This window comes from Mytilus galloprovincialis, chromosome 6 (genome assembly GCF_965363235.1).
Source record: "Mytilus galloprovincialis chromosome 6, xbMytGall1.hap1.1, whole genome shotgun sequence".
In the NCBI taxonomy this organism is placed as follows: Eukaryota; Metazoa; Mollusca; class Bivalvia; order Mytilida; family Mytilidae; genus Mytilus; species Mytilus galloprovincialis.
Genome location: NC_134843.1, coordinates 36,300,674 through 36,316,686, shown reverse-complemented (window position 1 = coordinate 36,316,686; position 16,013 = coordinate 36,300,674). Strand labels below are relative to the sequence as shown.

Genomic DNA, 16,013 nt, shown 5'->3' with positions numbered 1-16,013 from the left:
ATGAGATACAATGTATAAGGTGTAAACATAGATCACTAATAATACAGGTAAGTTTTGGTCGATTGATTTTAATCCAAAATCCTGAATATAATAATATAAACACTAGACTGTAAATTTAATTATTTCTTTCTATTGATTCCATCTGGATGGAGGACACCCAGTGTTTTTATCCAAAACCTCTCCCGATTTTCTCTTTGCCTATTTTGCCATGTACAATCCTGTTCGATCACAAGGATCTTCATGTGATCAAAATCTTTCAGATTGTGATCTGGTAACCTGAAATGTTGGCTGACAGGAATATACGGTTTTTTTGTGAGGTCACTCCTGTGGCCATTGAGGCGTTTGTGAAATGGCTGCATAGATTCACCAACATATTGGAGACCACATCTAGGACACTCAAGAACGTAAATCACGTTTGAGCTTTTGCAGTTGACATTGCAGAAGATCTTGTATGTCTTTTCTGTGGTCTTACTGTGAAATGTTGATGAATGCTGCAATTGGTTGCAACATTTGCAGCGCTTATCCCCACAAGGCTGACAATTACCTACAGTGTGGTTAGGTTTGGAAAGGTCAGCACGGACAAGTATATTTCTCAGGCTGTTAGGTTGTTTGAAGGCAATCATGGGAGGCTCAGGAAAGATTTTGGATAACTTCGAATGTTTCTCGATTGCTGTCCAATGATCACGAATGGTCTTGAAACTATTTCTCAGGCATGGATGGTAGGTGAGCACACATGGGATTCTTTTACTTTTCTGTTTATCTTTGTAAGTTAGCAGACTGCTTCTGGGGATGGATTCCGCTTTTCGAAAACTATTTTTGATGTTTTTGTGTTTATATCCCCTTCTTTTCAAATGTCCTTTAAGCTGCCCCAGACGTTGTTTTGCAGTGTCTTCAGAGGAGCAGATTCGCCTTATTCTTAGAGCTTGGCTGTATGGAATGCTCTTCGTGCAGTGTGGAGGATGGCAACTTTCAGGCGACAAGTATTGATGAGTATCTGTAGGTTTAGAGTATATATCTGTGTTTATTATACCTACAGAGAGGGTGCTAGATGTATCAAGGAAGTTTATGGTGGAATTAGATGTTTCATGGGTGAATTTGATGGTAGGGTGTTGATTGTTAGCATTTGTTATAAAAGTTTGTAATTTTTGGTCTCCCTTGTCCCATTTCATGTCAACGTCATCAATAAATCGATACCAGGAAAGCGGTTTTTCGATGGAGCACTCCAGCAGTTGCTTTTCAAATTTACCCATGAATATATTGGCATAAGATGGAGCCATTTTTGTACCCATAGCAGTGCCATTTGTCTGTAAATAGTGTTCTCCTTGGAATGTGAAGTTGTTCTTTTTCAAGACCATAGTAAGCATTTCAACTAAGCAATCAGTAGGTGGAATTTTAAGAGATCGAGAGTCCCAAACTTCTCTACATGCTTCAATACCATCCGCATGGGGAATATTCGTATAGAGAGAGGTGACATCCATAGTGACAAGAGTAATGACGTTTCGTCCTCAGTAAGTTGTTTGCTGGAAAGATTAACAACGGTATTGATCTTGTTGCTAAGGACTTGAGGTGTACGTCTAAAATGTCTGTTTTTGTAAAATTCATAAACCTGGTAACCCAGGTAGACCAATCGTCTCAGCTAATGGTCATCCCACAGAAAAAATATCCGAATTCGTTGATTACTATCTTCGACCTCATGTAGAAAACTTGCCATCTTTTATTAAAGATTCTACAGATTACTTACTAAAGATGCAGGATTTAAACCCTCTACCTGCCAATACTACTCTTGTCACTATGGATGTCACCTCTCTCTATACGAATATTCCCCATGCGGATGGTATTGAAGCATGTAGAGAAGTTTGGGACTCTCGATCTCTTAAAATTCCACCTACTGATTGCTTAGTTGAAATGCTTACTATGGTCTTGAAAAAGAACAACTTCACATTCCAAGGAGAACACTATTTACAGACAAATGGCACTGCTATGGGTACAAAAATGGCTCCATCTTATGCCAATATATTCATGGGTAAATTTGAAAAGCAACTGCTGGAGTGCTCCATCGAAAAACCGCTTTCCTGGTATCGATTTATTGATGACGTTGACATGAAATGGGACAAGGGAGACCAAAAATTACAAACTTTTATAACAAATGCTAACAATCAACACCCTACCATCAAATTCACCCATGAAACATCTAATTCCACCATAAACTTCCTTGATACATCTAGCACCCTCTCTGTAGGTATAATAAACACAGATATATACTCTAAACCTACAGATACTCATCAATACTTGTCGCCTGAAAGTTGCCATCCTCCACACTGCACGAAGAGCATTCCATACAGCCAAGCTCTAAGAATAAGGCGAATCTGCTCCTCTGAAGACACTGCAAAACAACGTCTGGGGCAGCTTAAAGGACATTTGAAAAGAAGGGGATATAAACACAAAAACATCAAAAATAGTTTTCGAAAAGCGGAATCCATCCCCAGAAGCAGTCTGCTAACTTACAAAGATAAACAGAAAAGTAAAAGAATCCCATGTGTGCTCACCTACCATCCATGCCTGAGAAATAGTTTCAAGACCATTCGTGATCATTGGACAGCAATCGAGAAACATTCGAAGTTATCCAAAATCTTTCCTGAGCCTCCCATGATTGCCTTCAAACAACCTAACAGCCTGAGAAATATACTTGTCCGTGCTGACCTTTCCAAACCTAACCACACTGTAGGTAATTGTCAGCCTTGTGGGGATAAGCGCTGCAAATGTTGCAACCAATTGCAGCATTCATCAACATTTCACAGTAAGACCACAGAAAAGACATACAAGATCTTCTGCAATGTCAACTGCAAAAGCTCAAACGTGATTTACGTTCTTGAGTGTCCTAGATGTGGTCTCCAATATGTTGGTGAATCTATGCAGCCATTTCACAAACGCCTCAATGGCCACAGGAGTGACCTCACAAAAAAACCGTATATTCCTGTCAGCCAACATTTCAGGTTACCAGATCACAATCTGAAAGATTTTGATCACATGAAGATCCTTGTGATCGAACAGGATTGTACATGGCAAAATAGGCAAAGAGAAAATCGGGAGAGGTTTTGGATAAAAACACTGGGTGTCCTCCATCCAGATGGAATCAATAGAAAGAAATAATTAAATTTACAGTCTAGTGTTTATATTATTATATTCAGGATTTTGGATTAAAATCAATCGACCAAAACTTACCTGTATTATTAGTGATCTATGTTTACACCTTATACATTGTATCTCATTATTGTTAAAACTTTTGTCACCGAAGAAGGCCATTTGTTGAGCCGAAATATTTGCAATTATTGTATAGTTTATATCATCTGTTCAGTTTTTCCATCTTTGTGCAATGATATTCAACACTTTTTAGTGTTTTGTTTTCCATCTATTTATCGGTATTGTTACACAATCTTTCAGACTCATATAATTTTTCCTGTTTGTGTAGTATTGTCAATTTTGATGATCCAATACCTATTAAGTTTACTGGTTGGTAGATTCGTATAGACTCTATATATATATATATATATATATATATATATATATATATAAGTTGATTATAACATTCATATGCATACTCACTATTGTTATTTAGATTATATATGGCGTCTTGTGTGAGAGATTTCCCATGCTCATGAGCAACATATCCCTCTTCTTCCAATAATCTTAATCGTCTCTGACCACTCTCAGCTGCATCCTGTTTCTGTTCATACAGTTCCATGTGAGCAACTTCTGTCTCTGTATCCTAAATAAAAACAAGATTAATATAAATAAGAATGTTTTTATACTACACGGATGCTTAACTCACACTTTCATTTTCTATGTTCAGTGATCTGTGAAATTGGGGTAAAAACTCTAATTTGGCATTAAAATTAGAAAGATCATATCCTAGGAAACATGTGTACTAAGTTTCAAGTTGATTAGACTTCAACTTCTACAAAAGCTTTGATCAAAAACTTTCACCTGTAGGCGCAAAAAAAGACAAACGAACTGACGTCATGCATAGACTGAAAAACATAATGCCTCTCAATGGGGCATAAAAACATAAACAGCTATAATTTAAATAGCCCTTTCAACAAGTTAAAAAAAAAAATAAGATTATTTGGTTTATGTCCCAACAAAATAATTTATACCACAGGAAATTCTTTTATTATTTATACCTTTCTATCTTGCACCTTTGTCATTAAATCTTGTACTTCTTTTTCTAATGACCTATTTTCTGCATTCCTTTTGGCAAGCTGGAAAATAAAGATAATAAAAGAATAAATAATAAAATACTTACAATCTTATTTTTTTTCTATTTCAATAAATCACATTAACAAAGTTATGAGAAATTCTGACCAAATGGCAACTAAAGCTATAACGTAGATGAAGTCAATCACAAAATCATGCATGGGATACATGGTCAAAACCAGCATGCAATATTTCTAAACCAATACACATTTCATTAATCAAAGGAAACCAATAAAATTCAATTTGGTTAAATTCATGGCAAAGTTAATTGTGATGTATTAGTTAATTTTTTTGTAGAAAATCTGATGGAAAAGAAGCTCATATTTTTCAGGAGAATTAGCACACTAGACAAACAACAAATGCATTACCAATGATTCAAAATCTTTTCCAGGATTTTACATGCATATAGAATTAAAGTAACAAACAAATGATTACTTACTTGTAATGACATAGTCTCTCTTTCTAGATCTTGTAGCCTACGTCTAGATTCATACTCATTTGAAGCCCAAGCTTCAATATTCTGTTGTGATGACTTGGCTAATCCATCTTGTAATGTCTGTAAATAAAGGAATGATATATTGATAATTCGATTGATTTGTGTTAAATTCCACTTTTAACGCTATTGTGATATTTCATGGGCGGTCAGTATTTATTCGTGGAGGAAGCCATAGTAGGAATGATATAGCCATTAAACATTGGCATAAAAATCATAAAAATAAAGATGTTGTTTTAAAACATCTGACTATAACCTATATGATAAATGCATGCAATTCAAATTATAACTGTGGCCATTTTTTCTCTTTTCTTTTAATGTTCTTTTTTTGGGGGAGGGGGGTCAGCAAATGAGCAATTTTTCACAGTTGTGTATTATTTTTCAAATGCTAAATGATAAAAATGCTGATACATGTACTTCCTTAATTTAATACAATTTTTTTTATCATATCTATGCATGCTTGTCATAGAGTGTTTACTTCTATGAAAGTTAATGAAAAGTTTCAGATGCAATATAATAATATATTTAATTGTTGTTTTACAAATAATGTATTTATAGCTTAATGAATTGTCATTTGTATTGATTTACAGTTTTTATTTACTTAAGGAATGACTGTAATATTTTTTCTGTCTATGAAGAAATAACATCAAAAATGTGGTGCACACTGAATAACCCGCGTAGCAGGTTATTTAAAGTGTGCACCACATTTTTCATGTTATTTCGAATAGGCAGAAAAAATATTACAGTCATTTCTTATAATTTAATTCTTAAATCCATTTTGAACTGGAGTAAATCAGGAAAAAACGTTGATGATGCCACAATCACATGACAAAATTATGTCTATGGGCTGATAAACAAAACGATGTCAGCCAATCAGAAGACGCGTTACATTCGAAATTGAATTATGCTAAAATAACAAAATTATCTTACCTTTCTTATTTCCATTTGTCTTTCTCTCTCAGCATCCCTCAGTTTTTCCTGTATTCTCTCCTCAAGCTCAGACTGTTTACGATGCATGTCTTGTTCAGTTCTGAGATGGTGAGATGATGTAGCAAATTCTCTAAATAAATCCTGTGTAGAAAAAAAAAATAATACTAATTTAATACTTTATTTCTCCTTATGTAATCTTAAATATCAACAATTGTTGACCAATTTCAGTCATTTGTGAGAGGTTGTGAGTTTTTCAATACATGTATAAAACTTGAGACATTGTGGACCAAAATTAAAAAATAAGCATTTTTCATCAAAAGGTTAAAACTGAACCTACAGGTCATATCTAAATACCGATTGTGATTTAAAATAGGTAAAAAGTCAAAAGTGGAAGATTAACCTTGATTATTATTTCAATAAATAAGAACATCACAAAGTTTTAAAGGTGGGTCCCATAGGGGTCTAAGCGTGATACATGAAAGTCAAACTATTGTGGCGTGAAAATGGGAAATGAGGTCTTGTGGGACCCGGGAAATGACCAAAAAATGAGAATTGCTTGCGTACATAGTGTAAGCGGGATATGGGAATCTGACAAAACAGTAAGCGGGATACAGGATTGGAAACATCCAATGAGACCCCCTTAAAGAGATATAATAAGTTGAGATGTGTGCATTACAATCTAATAAAGAATCCACAGTAAAAAAAAAAAACGCCTGTTTGTACAACTCCTTATCTTTTCGAACTTTTTCATTTGTAATTGTAATTTCAAGTTTTCCATTTCTAAGTGTAGTTGCTATTGTAAATTTTCCATACCTGTTCAAACATTTTCTTTTGTAACTGTAACTCTAAGTTTCTTATTTCTGCCTCTTCCATAGCTGTTTCTGTTTCTTGGTCTCTTTGTAAGGCCTGAAAAAAACATAATGAATGTCTATTTCACAGTATATCAGCAATCATGTAATTTCAAAATATCTCTTCATAACCTAGAAAAGCAAAAAATTAATGAATGTTAGTTCTTCTGAGATGCTTCAAGATCAGTGTTTAATGCATTTTAGGTTTCTGAAAAAATGAACTTGTACTTGTTCAAGAAAACAGGATGATGCCTTTTAAATTGAAAAGAAATATTTGCTGCATTTCCTAAGTCAAAAATTCTTAAAACATATATGCTTTATCATCTTTATAGTCTGGTCAAGCTTCAAAACTTTTCATGTAGGGTACTTTTGAAAGACAGACATCAGCGTTTGCTTTACAAGACAAAAGTAAAATCACCAAAAAATTATTTCCCCTTGAAGCACTTGCCTTTCTGAAGAAATTAAAAAAAAAAAAAAGGATTTATGTTTGATTTTAAAAGGTGACCACACAAGTTAGACAACTTCATATAATTACGCATCCATTTTCATCTAAATAAGTTCCTTTTATTTCAGACAAATATTTGTGGTTACGAAATAGAAGAAAATATATTTATCCAACAAAATAAACATTTTTTTTTTTTTTACCTTTCTTTGAACTTCATCATCAAGTCTCTTCAGTTCAGATTCTCTTTGTTGTTTCTGGAAATGTAAAAACTTTCTTCTTGCTGCATCTAATAATTGTAGCTCTTTTAATTTTACTTCCCTGTTCATGGCATACAATCTGAAAACAACAAAAGTAATTTTAGACATCTTTGAATCGTTACTGACTTCGACTTATCCAAAGGAGTGTTTGGGTAATTTTTTTAGCAAATGACTTATATTATTGAATACTGTAAATGCAGAAATTAATGGGAGGTTTTTATTATTGCGAAAAATGCGACATAGTTGTAAACGCAATAATTTAAACTCGCATTTTGAAATATTTTATATGAATTAAACAGGATTTTCTCAAAATCGTAAAATTTAAAATTGCATTTTAGTCTAGAATTACAAAATCGCAAAAATAAATGCACACTATAATTTGTGAATTTACAGTATATAACATGGAATGTGTGGCTAAACAATAACAACTGACTTAAACTTGTATACAAATTTTATTGAATACTCCAGCATTTGTTCCTTCAAATAGATTACTGTGGATTTTTTAATATTCGTTGGATACTAATTTTCGTGGATTTCGTGGGTGTAAGGTGACCACGAATTTAAAGGTTCAACATATTACAAATTTTCCATAGGAATATATGCAGACTTTGCCAAAACCACGAAATGAAATAACCACGAATATGCAAGTTTTTCTCAAAAAACGAAAATTGGTACTCACCAAAATAAATGAATCCACAATATGTATGTATCTCAATGTAATATTGCTTTTATTTCAACAAACAGATTTCAAACAGCTCTAGACAGAATTTAATGTGAACAGACCCATAAAGTTAATTGACTGATTGGTGTTAATGCCACTTTCAGTATTATGAGCTATACTGTAGCTGCCTGTCCTGGTGGAGGAAGCTGGGGTGCTTGAAGTGAACCACAAACCTTCAACAGGAAAACTAGCAATCCTAGTCAACGAAAGTTAGAGTCAAATGTACTTGCCAGTTAGAGTCAAATGTACTTGCCAGTTAGAGTCAAATGTACTTGCCGGTTAGAGTCAAATGTACTTGCCAGTTAGAGTCAAATGTACTTGCCAGTTGCAGGGTTACAACCTCAGTGTTGACAGGCTGAAGATACAGTACATGTACTACTTACACCACTCATCCACTGAGGCCCCTAATTAAACCTGAACAGATCTGTAGAAATAAAATAAGGACAAAGATATTGTTTACCTCTTTCTTTGATCTACAAGTTTCACTTCCTCGTCTTGGATAAGTTTACGTCTTTTATCTTCTGCCTCCAGGAGGAGCTGTTGTTGTCTGTACCATGCTTCTTCCTCTTGTTGTCGTTTCTGGGTTTCTTTCTGCATTTCCAAAGACAAATGTCTGAAATTATGAAAGCAAAACTATATAATACTTAGTTTACCCTTTTTTGATTCTGTTAATTTAATTCTAATGTGTAGGTTGAAAGCCGTATGGTTTATAATTGCTCACATCCATTTTATTTGAACTCTGGTGTATAGTTGTCCCTCTGGAAATCATATCCATCTCTAAAATTTAAAAATTGATATCACAACCTGTTTAAAAACTTAGTCTGGTCTTTTAATAATTTAAAAAAAAAAAAACACTTTTTTTTTAAATAGATCTTATTTGCCTCACAGAATAAGGAACGATATCAAAAGTTCAATGAAGTATAAAAAAAACTTAATTCATATAGTTTTTTCACTGACCTCCCCCCCCCCTTTACCCCCTATTAACTCATGATTTGGGAATAATAAATTGACCAATAATGATATATATAAAATCGATGTCAATTAGACAAAACTTGCAGCAATTTTCGAATTTTGAACCCCGCCCAAAAATTATTTGAGTTAAGTTTTTTTTTATCCTTCATTGATTTGTTTTATATCGTCCCTAAAGGTTTAAATGTTTCAGCTGCTATCAGTTCACTTCAGTTTTATATTCTGTGTCCAAAACGGACTTTGACTAGAGAAGCTCAAAATCGGACGTCGATTAGAGAATGTCAAAAAATGGACGTCGATTAGATAGACATAAAATTGGCTGTCGATTTGGAATGTTATTTTATTGTGAAATCACATTTGGACGTCAATTTGAGGAACGGACGTCGATATGAGTCTTACATATATGCTTTACATATTTGCACTTTTCTGAAAAACACACGAGAAAATTTGATAATTTCACAAAACTCAATGATTCAGAAAAATAAAAATATGTGTTTTTAGTATAATTTAACAAAAAATATAACAGTCTGGTTGAACTGCAATCTTAACTAAGCTCTGAACTATAACAAAATTATATCGATGTTATATATGAAATTTCTGGAAAAGAAATTTGATTTTATTCATAATCAGACTCTCTTCTAATCTTATCGTTTCTAGAATCTCAGTGACATTTACGCTTTTTTTTTTTTAAATAAACCTTACCCCCCCTTTTTTCCCAACCTTCCAACCCCAATGTTACATTATATATTACATTTGTTGAACCTTCTGAAAAGAACAGAAGAGGCTGTGAGTGAAGAAAGGATTCTGTCATATTCAAATTTGAATATAAACACCCTTTATATATGTATGTTTTTTACATAAATTTCCATTGATACATTTTAAAAAAGATGTTGCTATTGATAATATGTATTTCCATGGTAACTATTGATAACTCTTACCAATAGTTATTTAGAGTTAGCATATGCTTTAATGTATTTTCTTATCGTTTATGAAAAAAATCAGTACATTAAACAGCTAAATTCTGCAAATAATAACTCCGTTTCCAAGGAAAAAATCGGTTGCTATGGTGATCAAACTAAAAAAGGTCCCAAGCATTTTTTTATTTAATTTGGTAAAGTAATATCCAAACTTCATAACTACAGTGCTAACTATCTTGTATACATTTGCAGTTTTCTGAAAAACACCGAGAAAACTTGATAATATCGCAAAAATTCCAAATTGGGGAAAAGTTGAAAATATGCATTTTTTGGCAAACTTTTTCAAAAAATTTACAAATTTGGTTTACATGCAGTCTTAATTAAAATGAAGCTTGAACCAAGTTGTATCAGTGTAACATATAAAAATTAATGAAAAATGCTTGATTCTATTCATAATAAGGCTCTGAATTGTAGTGATTTAGCTGATTTTTGAAAGATTTTACCACGCTTAGCAACCCAAAAATAGAGTGTCCGTTACCATGGCAACCACTCATATTTTCCCACTCAAATTTATTTTTTGAGCAGTATGTGGTTACTGCTTCTTCTAGGCCATTTATAGATAAAATCTGAAACCTTCATAAATAATGTATATGGCACTCTGCCTGATTCTTATGAAGAGCTGTACTTAAGGATGTACTTAGGTGAGGTTAGATGAAAATTAATGAATTAAGAAGTTAAAATTGATACTATAACCTGGAAAAGCATCAATTAAGGATAAATATAAGCTAAAAATATGTATAGGTCATGGACCTCCTTTTCGAGATATTTGAGATTTGAAATATGGCGGGAAAAGACTGACTCAGACTTTTACCTTATATTTGCATTGGTATTATCTGGTCTCAAAACAAAAGAAAGAAAATTAAGAATCTTCTAAAATTTCAGTAAATGACCTTTCATGAGGTATTAAATCTTATATGAAAAAATAAATGGGTGTTATGGGGCAAAATATTTTACAATGTGTTGTATGGAAAAACACCAAGGAGTCCGAACATTTGACCCAAATTCTAAAACCTCACCTAAGTACATCCTTAAGTCTTTTAAAATAACTTTCATATTTAAATGTTGTCTGCTGTCAACTGTCAAAAAGACTTAATTTTATGATACATACATCATTAATTATATCCTTTTAATTCTACAGCAATACCAAATCAAAACTGACATTACAAATAATAGTAATTACAATGTACAACTGTTCTATTTAACCATCATCTTTTTATAATTCATGTTATGTAAGCCCCTATTGTTTATCCACTATTTGAACTGCTTTTCCTTTAAAATCAAAATCTATCAGGAAATTTTGGAAGTTGAATACTGAGGATTAATTTTAGATCTTTGGATACAGAGAAAATAAAGGAATCCTCAGTTCTTGTCTTTGAACCATTACAACAAAATTATATACATGTTAGCAAATGTTCAGGCATGTTTCTAAGAGTATCTCATTGACCCTTACACTGACCATCTGTAACTTACTTTTGTCTCATATATTCCATTTCTTCATGTCTAATTCTTTCTCTTTCTTGTACCTATAAGTAGTTAATGAACACAAGGTTATTATCATGATTGTAACAAATAAGCAATGAAATATAAAAACATGCAAAATGAGTTGCAGTCTCAACTATTGAAGTAAAATGAAAGGTCTGTTTATAAAATTATGTAACTTTCTTTATAACAATTTTCAATGTTTTTATGATACAGTGCAGTTTTAAAGAAATATACAAAGGTTTGAAAAGTCAGATTTGTGTAAAAAATAAATATCAGCTTCCTAAACTGCATGAAGAATTGGTTGCATGGTGTTAAGAGAGTCTGCAAGCATGTGCCAAAAGTATGTCATAAACTGATGCATTGATAATTTGTTTTATTGACTGATTTTTGTTCTTGGTAAACATGTAAATAAATAATCTTTTACACAGTATCTATTAATTGGAGTTTTCATTTTTGCATCATGCATTTCATTCCAATCTTATATGTCTGATATGAAAAAGGTTTAATCCTTTTATTGAAAAAGTATGTTATTTGTCACTTTTGTAATTTTACCTGATAATCTACAATAAACTTTGGGTATTTATTGAAGACAGGATATTGTCCTACAGTAAGAGGTTTGAAATCTTCCAATGTCTTCTCTGGATGAATGTCTTTAGGGGTAGATTCCATCAATCTATAGGTTTCCTTAACCACATGTTTTATATCTACTGCATTTCTATGGTGGTAAAAATACTGAAATAGAACAATGAAAAACATTGTAAGTTTCTACAGTTTCAAAAGCCAGTACTAGTGTCCCCTCCCTTTTATGAAAAAAATTTGAATGATTATTAAAGGGAATCACTGAAACAAGACTTGAGCAGCCTCCTCTTAGGCAATCAGTGTGTCCCCTTATGAAAATTTCTGGATCCACCACTGAATGTGTTAGTATATAGATATTTTAAGGTGATAAATCTTTAATTATCATTAAGAAAAATGTGCTTGCCACTATCAGAAGTTTGTTCCCTTGTTTTTCTCTAACAATAATCATGTTTATACATCAAAATAAACATTAACTATAGTAGTCTTAAGCTCTTCATGAGGGGGAGTTTTTTCATTGCTTGAGTTATGCAGTAAGCTTTGGTTGTTTACTGGTATTCATACTCTATACATAAGAGATAGTTTTTGTTATATATTTACAGCAAAAATTTTCAACCATGATGAAATAGTGACAACAATATTTAACAGGCTATTATTTGAACTTGGAATTATTTTTAATTATGGAATTTGCATAATTTCTTGTGTTTAAATTTTTTTATAAATTCCATATTTATTTGGTATTATAATCTTTTGAGCGGTTAATAACACTTTCCATATAATGTATTTTGGTTAGGTAGTGTTGTGTGCGGCACAGTACATTCTATTAAAAATATACTATTTCTTTGTAATAGAAAGTGTTGTGCGCAGCACAGAACATTTCAGTACAGAATAATCATGGAATTTATTAAAAATCTCATACAAGAAATCAAGCAAATTCCATAGTTAAAAATAATTCCAAGTTCAAATAATAGACTGTTATTTGTTTTATGTGATATTCTAATGGTTTTATTCATTACATGTAAGAGAATTGGTGTTAATGGCAGTTCCATTAAATTTATAAATAATGTTATAAACTTGTGAGGATATAGAGCTTGACATATTGAATCGATACCTGTCTATTGTTGAAACTGTATGTTGACCTCTAGATGTTCTTCTGATCATCATTCATGCTGTCTCATTGACTCCACATCTTGAATTGAAATGACAATTGATATACACTTACTTTAAAATCATCTAATTCTATACACTGCATAAGAGGACCTCTTGCTGACATGGCATAGGCTACAACGACCATCAGAAGGAAGGAGGGGTGGTTAGAGAACACATTGTCAAATAACATCAACCATTCATCTCTTGTTAGAACTTCTGAGAATAACGTCTCCAGTAATGGCCAAGCATAAACCTGAAATAGACAATTATTTGTTGTAGGAATCTAATGAAATATCATTATCATGATTATTATGATTATGGTAAAAGGAACATATGAATCTGAAATTATAATGATTAATAGAACAGTATTTGTTTGTTCCTGTTTATTATATCCATGCAAAAAAGGATGATGATGATGATAAAAGTGAAAATTGAAAATAAAAAGGTTTCTGGAGAGGCCTTTGATCTTTATGATGTGGGTAGGGTTACCAACAAATAAAAAATGTTTTGTCTTCTGTGTTCTTCATAATTCATATATGTATATTTTGTAAACATAAAATAGTTCATAGAGAAATACACATTGCAAAATTGCTCCATACATAAAATATAAAAGCAAAAAAATGGTCTAAAGATGGATAACAGATTCGGTGATTTTTTTTTTTTTAATTTGAAATATATATACATATGTCAATGATATTTTGTTAAAAATCAAATTCCATTCAAAATATATTCCCAAATACATGGACCACACAATATTTGATTAACTGCCACATTATAGTTTTTTTTCTATATTTGCAAACTGTGAATGGACAATCATAATTTGATTAAACATGCCAAACAAATAAATGAGCAATCAATTCTGAGTGCTAGTCAAGATGTCTACTTAAAAAGCTAAGCACTACCAAATCATGGCAAATGACATTACCAAAACCATAAAAACTGAAAAACGTGGTCTATTGGTAGATATAGGAAGATGTGGTGTGAGTGCCAATGAGACAACTCTCCATATTGTTTGACAATGTATTCCAAATGTTCTCTGAATGCCGTCAATCAGTTCAAATGTCAGTTTTAACTGTTAAACAATGTGAACATTACTGGTCCCAGTAAGTCTGGACTAAAACAGCCTTCTATGTAACAGTATGGGCTAAATATGTCCTCGAAAACTAAGACAAAAAGTACAAAATAGAAACTAACAAAACCAATCAGTTTGCCTTTGAGTGAACTTTCAAACTGTTTTATATATTTTTTAGGGTAGAATAAGAAAAAAAAGATGTAAATTGTATCTGTTGGACATAAAACTTGATGATTTTATTAAAAAATATAGATGGATCATTTGCAGCTATATGAAATTAAAAATTAAATTAGACCTCAATCTAACTTAAAAATGCATTACAAAGAAAATATTTATATTTCGAATTTAAGCTAATTAAGAACTGGTAGCTGGTTTTAATGCACTGATTTGAAATTAACATTGGTCCATATAGATAGCCTGATGCAATGCTAAATTTCAAATAAATGTGAACATGGTTTTAATGCATTGCTTTGAATTAACATGGGTCAATGCTCATAGTCTTGATGCAATGCAAAATTTCTGATAATCCTGAACATGGTTGTAATGCACTGATTTGAAATTAACATGGGTCCATATTGATAGCCTGATGCAATGCAAAATTACAGACAATCCTGACCATGGTTTTAATGCACTGATCTAAAATTAACATGGGTCAATATATAAAGCCTGATGCAATGCCAAATTTCAGACATTCCTGAACATGCAAAGCAGTCCAGGTCAATCCAATCTATATAGCCTAAATAATTTATTTTATTATAAGTTTTTGTACTGAATATATAAAAATAAAGATGTGGTATGATTGCCAATGAGACAACACTTCAAAAGAAACCAAATGACACAGACATTATAAACAACTATAAGTCACCATGCAATACAGCCTTCACAGTGAGCAGAGCCATTACCACATAGTCAGCTGCATGGAAATATGTTACTGAACCATAAGAAAACAATGAATCAATCTGCACTAGAAAACAATAACTTGGTGGTAATGGATGTACTGATGAAACCATTTTTCACAGTTTAATAATTGGTCTACATTTTTATTTTTTGACCCATTTTTCTCTATCCTTAATTTTATTGGCCCATTATTATCTTTTCTGAAACCCATCCAGACTCTTTGAGTTCTGCAAGTCTAGACACTGTTTTGACGTACAATGAAAAATATATACATATAGGTGTGCAGACTTATAATTACGAAAGTGTACAGCTGGCATGACCTAATATATTAATATGGTCTCACACTTTGGTGTATTCACTCCTAAGGTAAAGCAAAACTCTTTGTCTTCCTAAATAACATTGTTCCTGAAGGATGTTTAGATTAAGTGTATGGAATAATAGATTAAATATAGATATTAATTGTTGATTTCATTGATAACAATGCTACAATATATACTCTCATAAACCAGATGCAAATTTACAGAAAGGATAATATACCATTGATAAACAAATATTGAATATAGAAAGTGTGAAATACAAATGTCTAATATATATATATCATAATGTGTATCGGAACAATGACACTAATAATCTATGTTTTAATCAAGTGTTTTACCCTTATTTCAGCTTTTGTGAATCCTTATCTTCATTTAAGTAAGCTAGACTCAATGATGTTTTAAGAAGCCATTACTTTGAACAAGGTTTCTTCTTCAATGACAAATAACAACACATAGGCATATGTGATTTATGTCCAACCTGTTATTAAAGAGATTGTTAATTTCAAAAATTCCTTTTTTTTCCCCCAAATACCACTTTTTTAACTCCCATATCCTAAAGCACCCTTTACAACTCCTTAAATCCGTCAACTTTTTAACATTTTGATATCCCTTATCTCCGCTTTTTT

General features: G+C 32.0%; 1 protein-coding gene across 2 annotated transcripts in view; it reads right to left on the bottom strand.

Annotated features, from left to right (window-relative positions):
- LOC143079486 (TBC1 domain family member 31-like) overlaps positions 1-16,013 on the bottom strand; it is a 42,565-nt gene that overhangs the window by 6,033 nt on the left and 20,519 nt on the right. For both annotated transcript variants that reach the window (XM_076254839.1, XM_076254841.1), the window contains 10 exons: positions 13,175-13,354; positions 11,929-12,108; positions 11,365-11,417; positions 8,409-8,561; positions 7,171-7,306; positions 6,491-6,583; positions 5,678-5,818; positions 4,694-4,810; positions 4,182-4,259; positions 3,604-3,766 (listed from right to left, as the gene is read on the bottom strand). In XM_076254839.1, the coding sequence (XP_076110954.1) occupies positions 3,604-3,766; positions 4,182-4,259; positions 4,694-4,810; positions 5,678-5,818; positions 6,491-6,583; positions 7,171-7,306; positions 8,409-8,561; positions 11,365-11,417; positions 11,929-12,108; positions 13,175-13,354 (1,294 nt within the window). The remainder of the gene's footprint in view (positions 1-3,603; positions 3,767-4,181; positions 4,260-4,693; positions 4,811-5,677; positions 5,819-6,490; positions 6,584-7,170; positions 7,307-8,408; positions 8,562-11,364; positions 11,418-11,928; positions 12,109-13,174; positions 13,355-16,013) is intronic.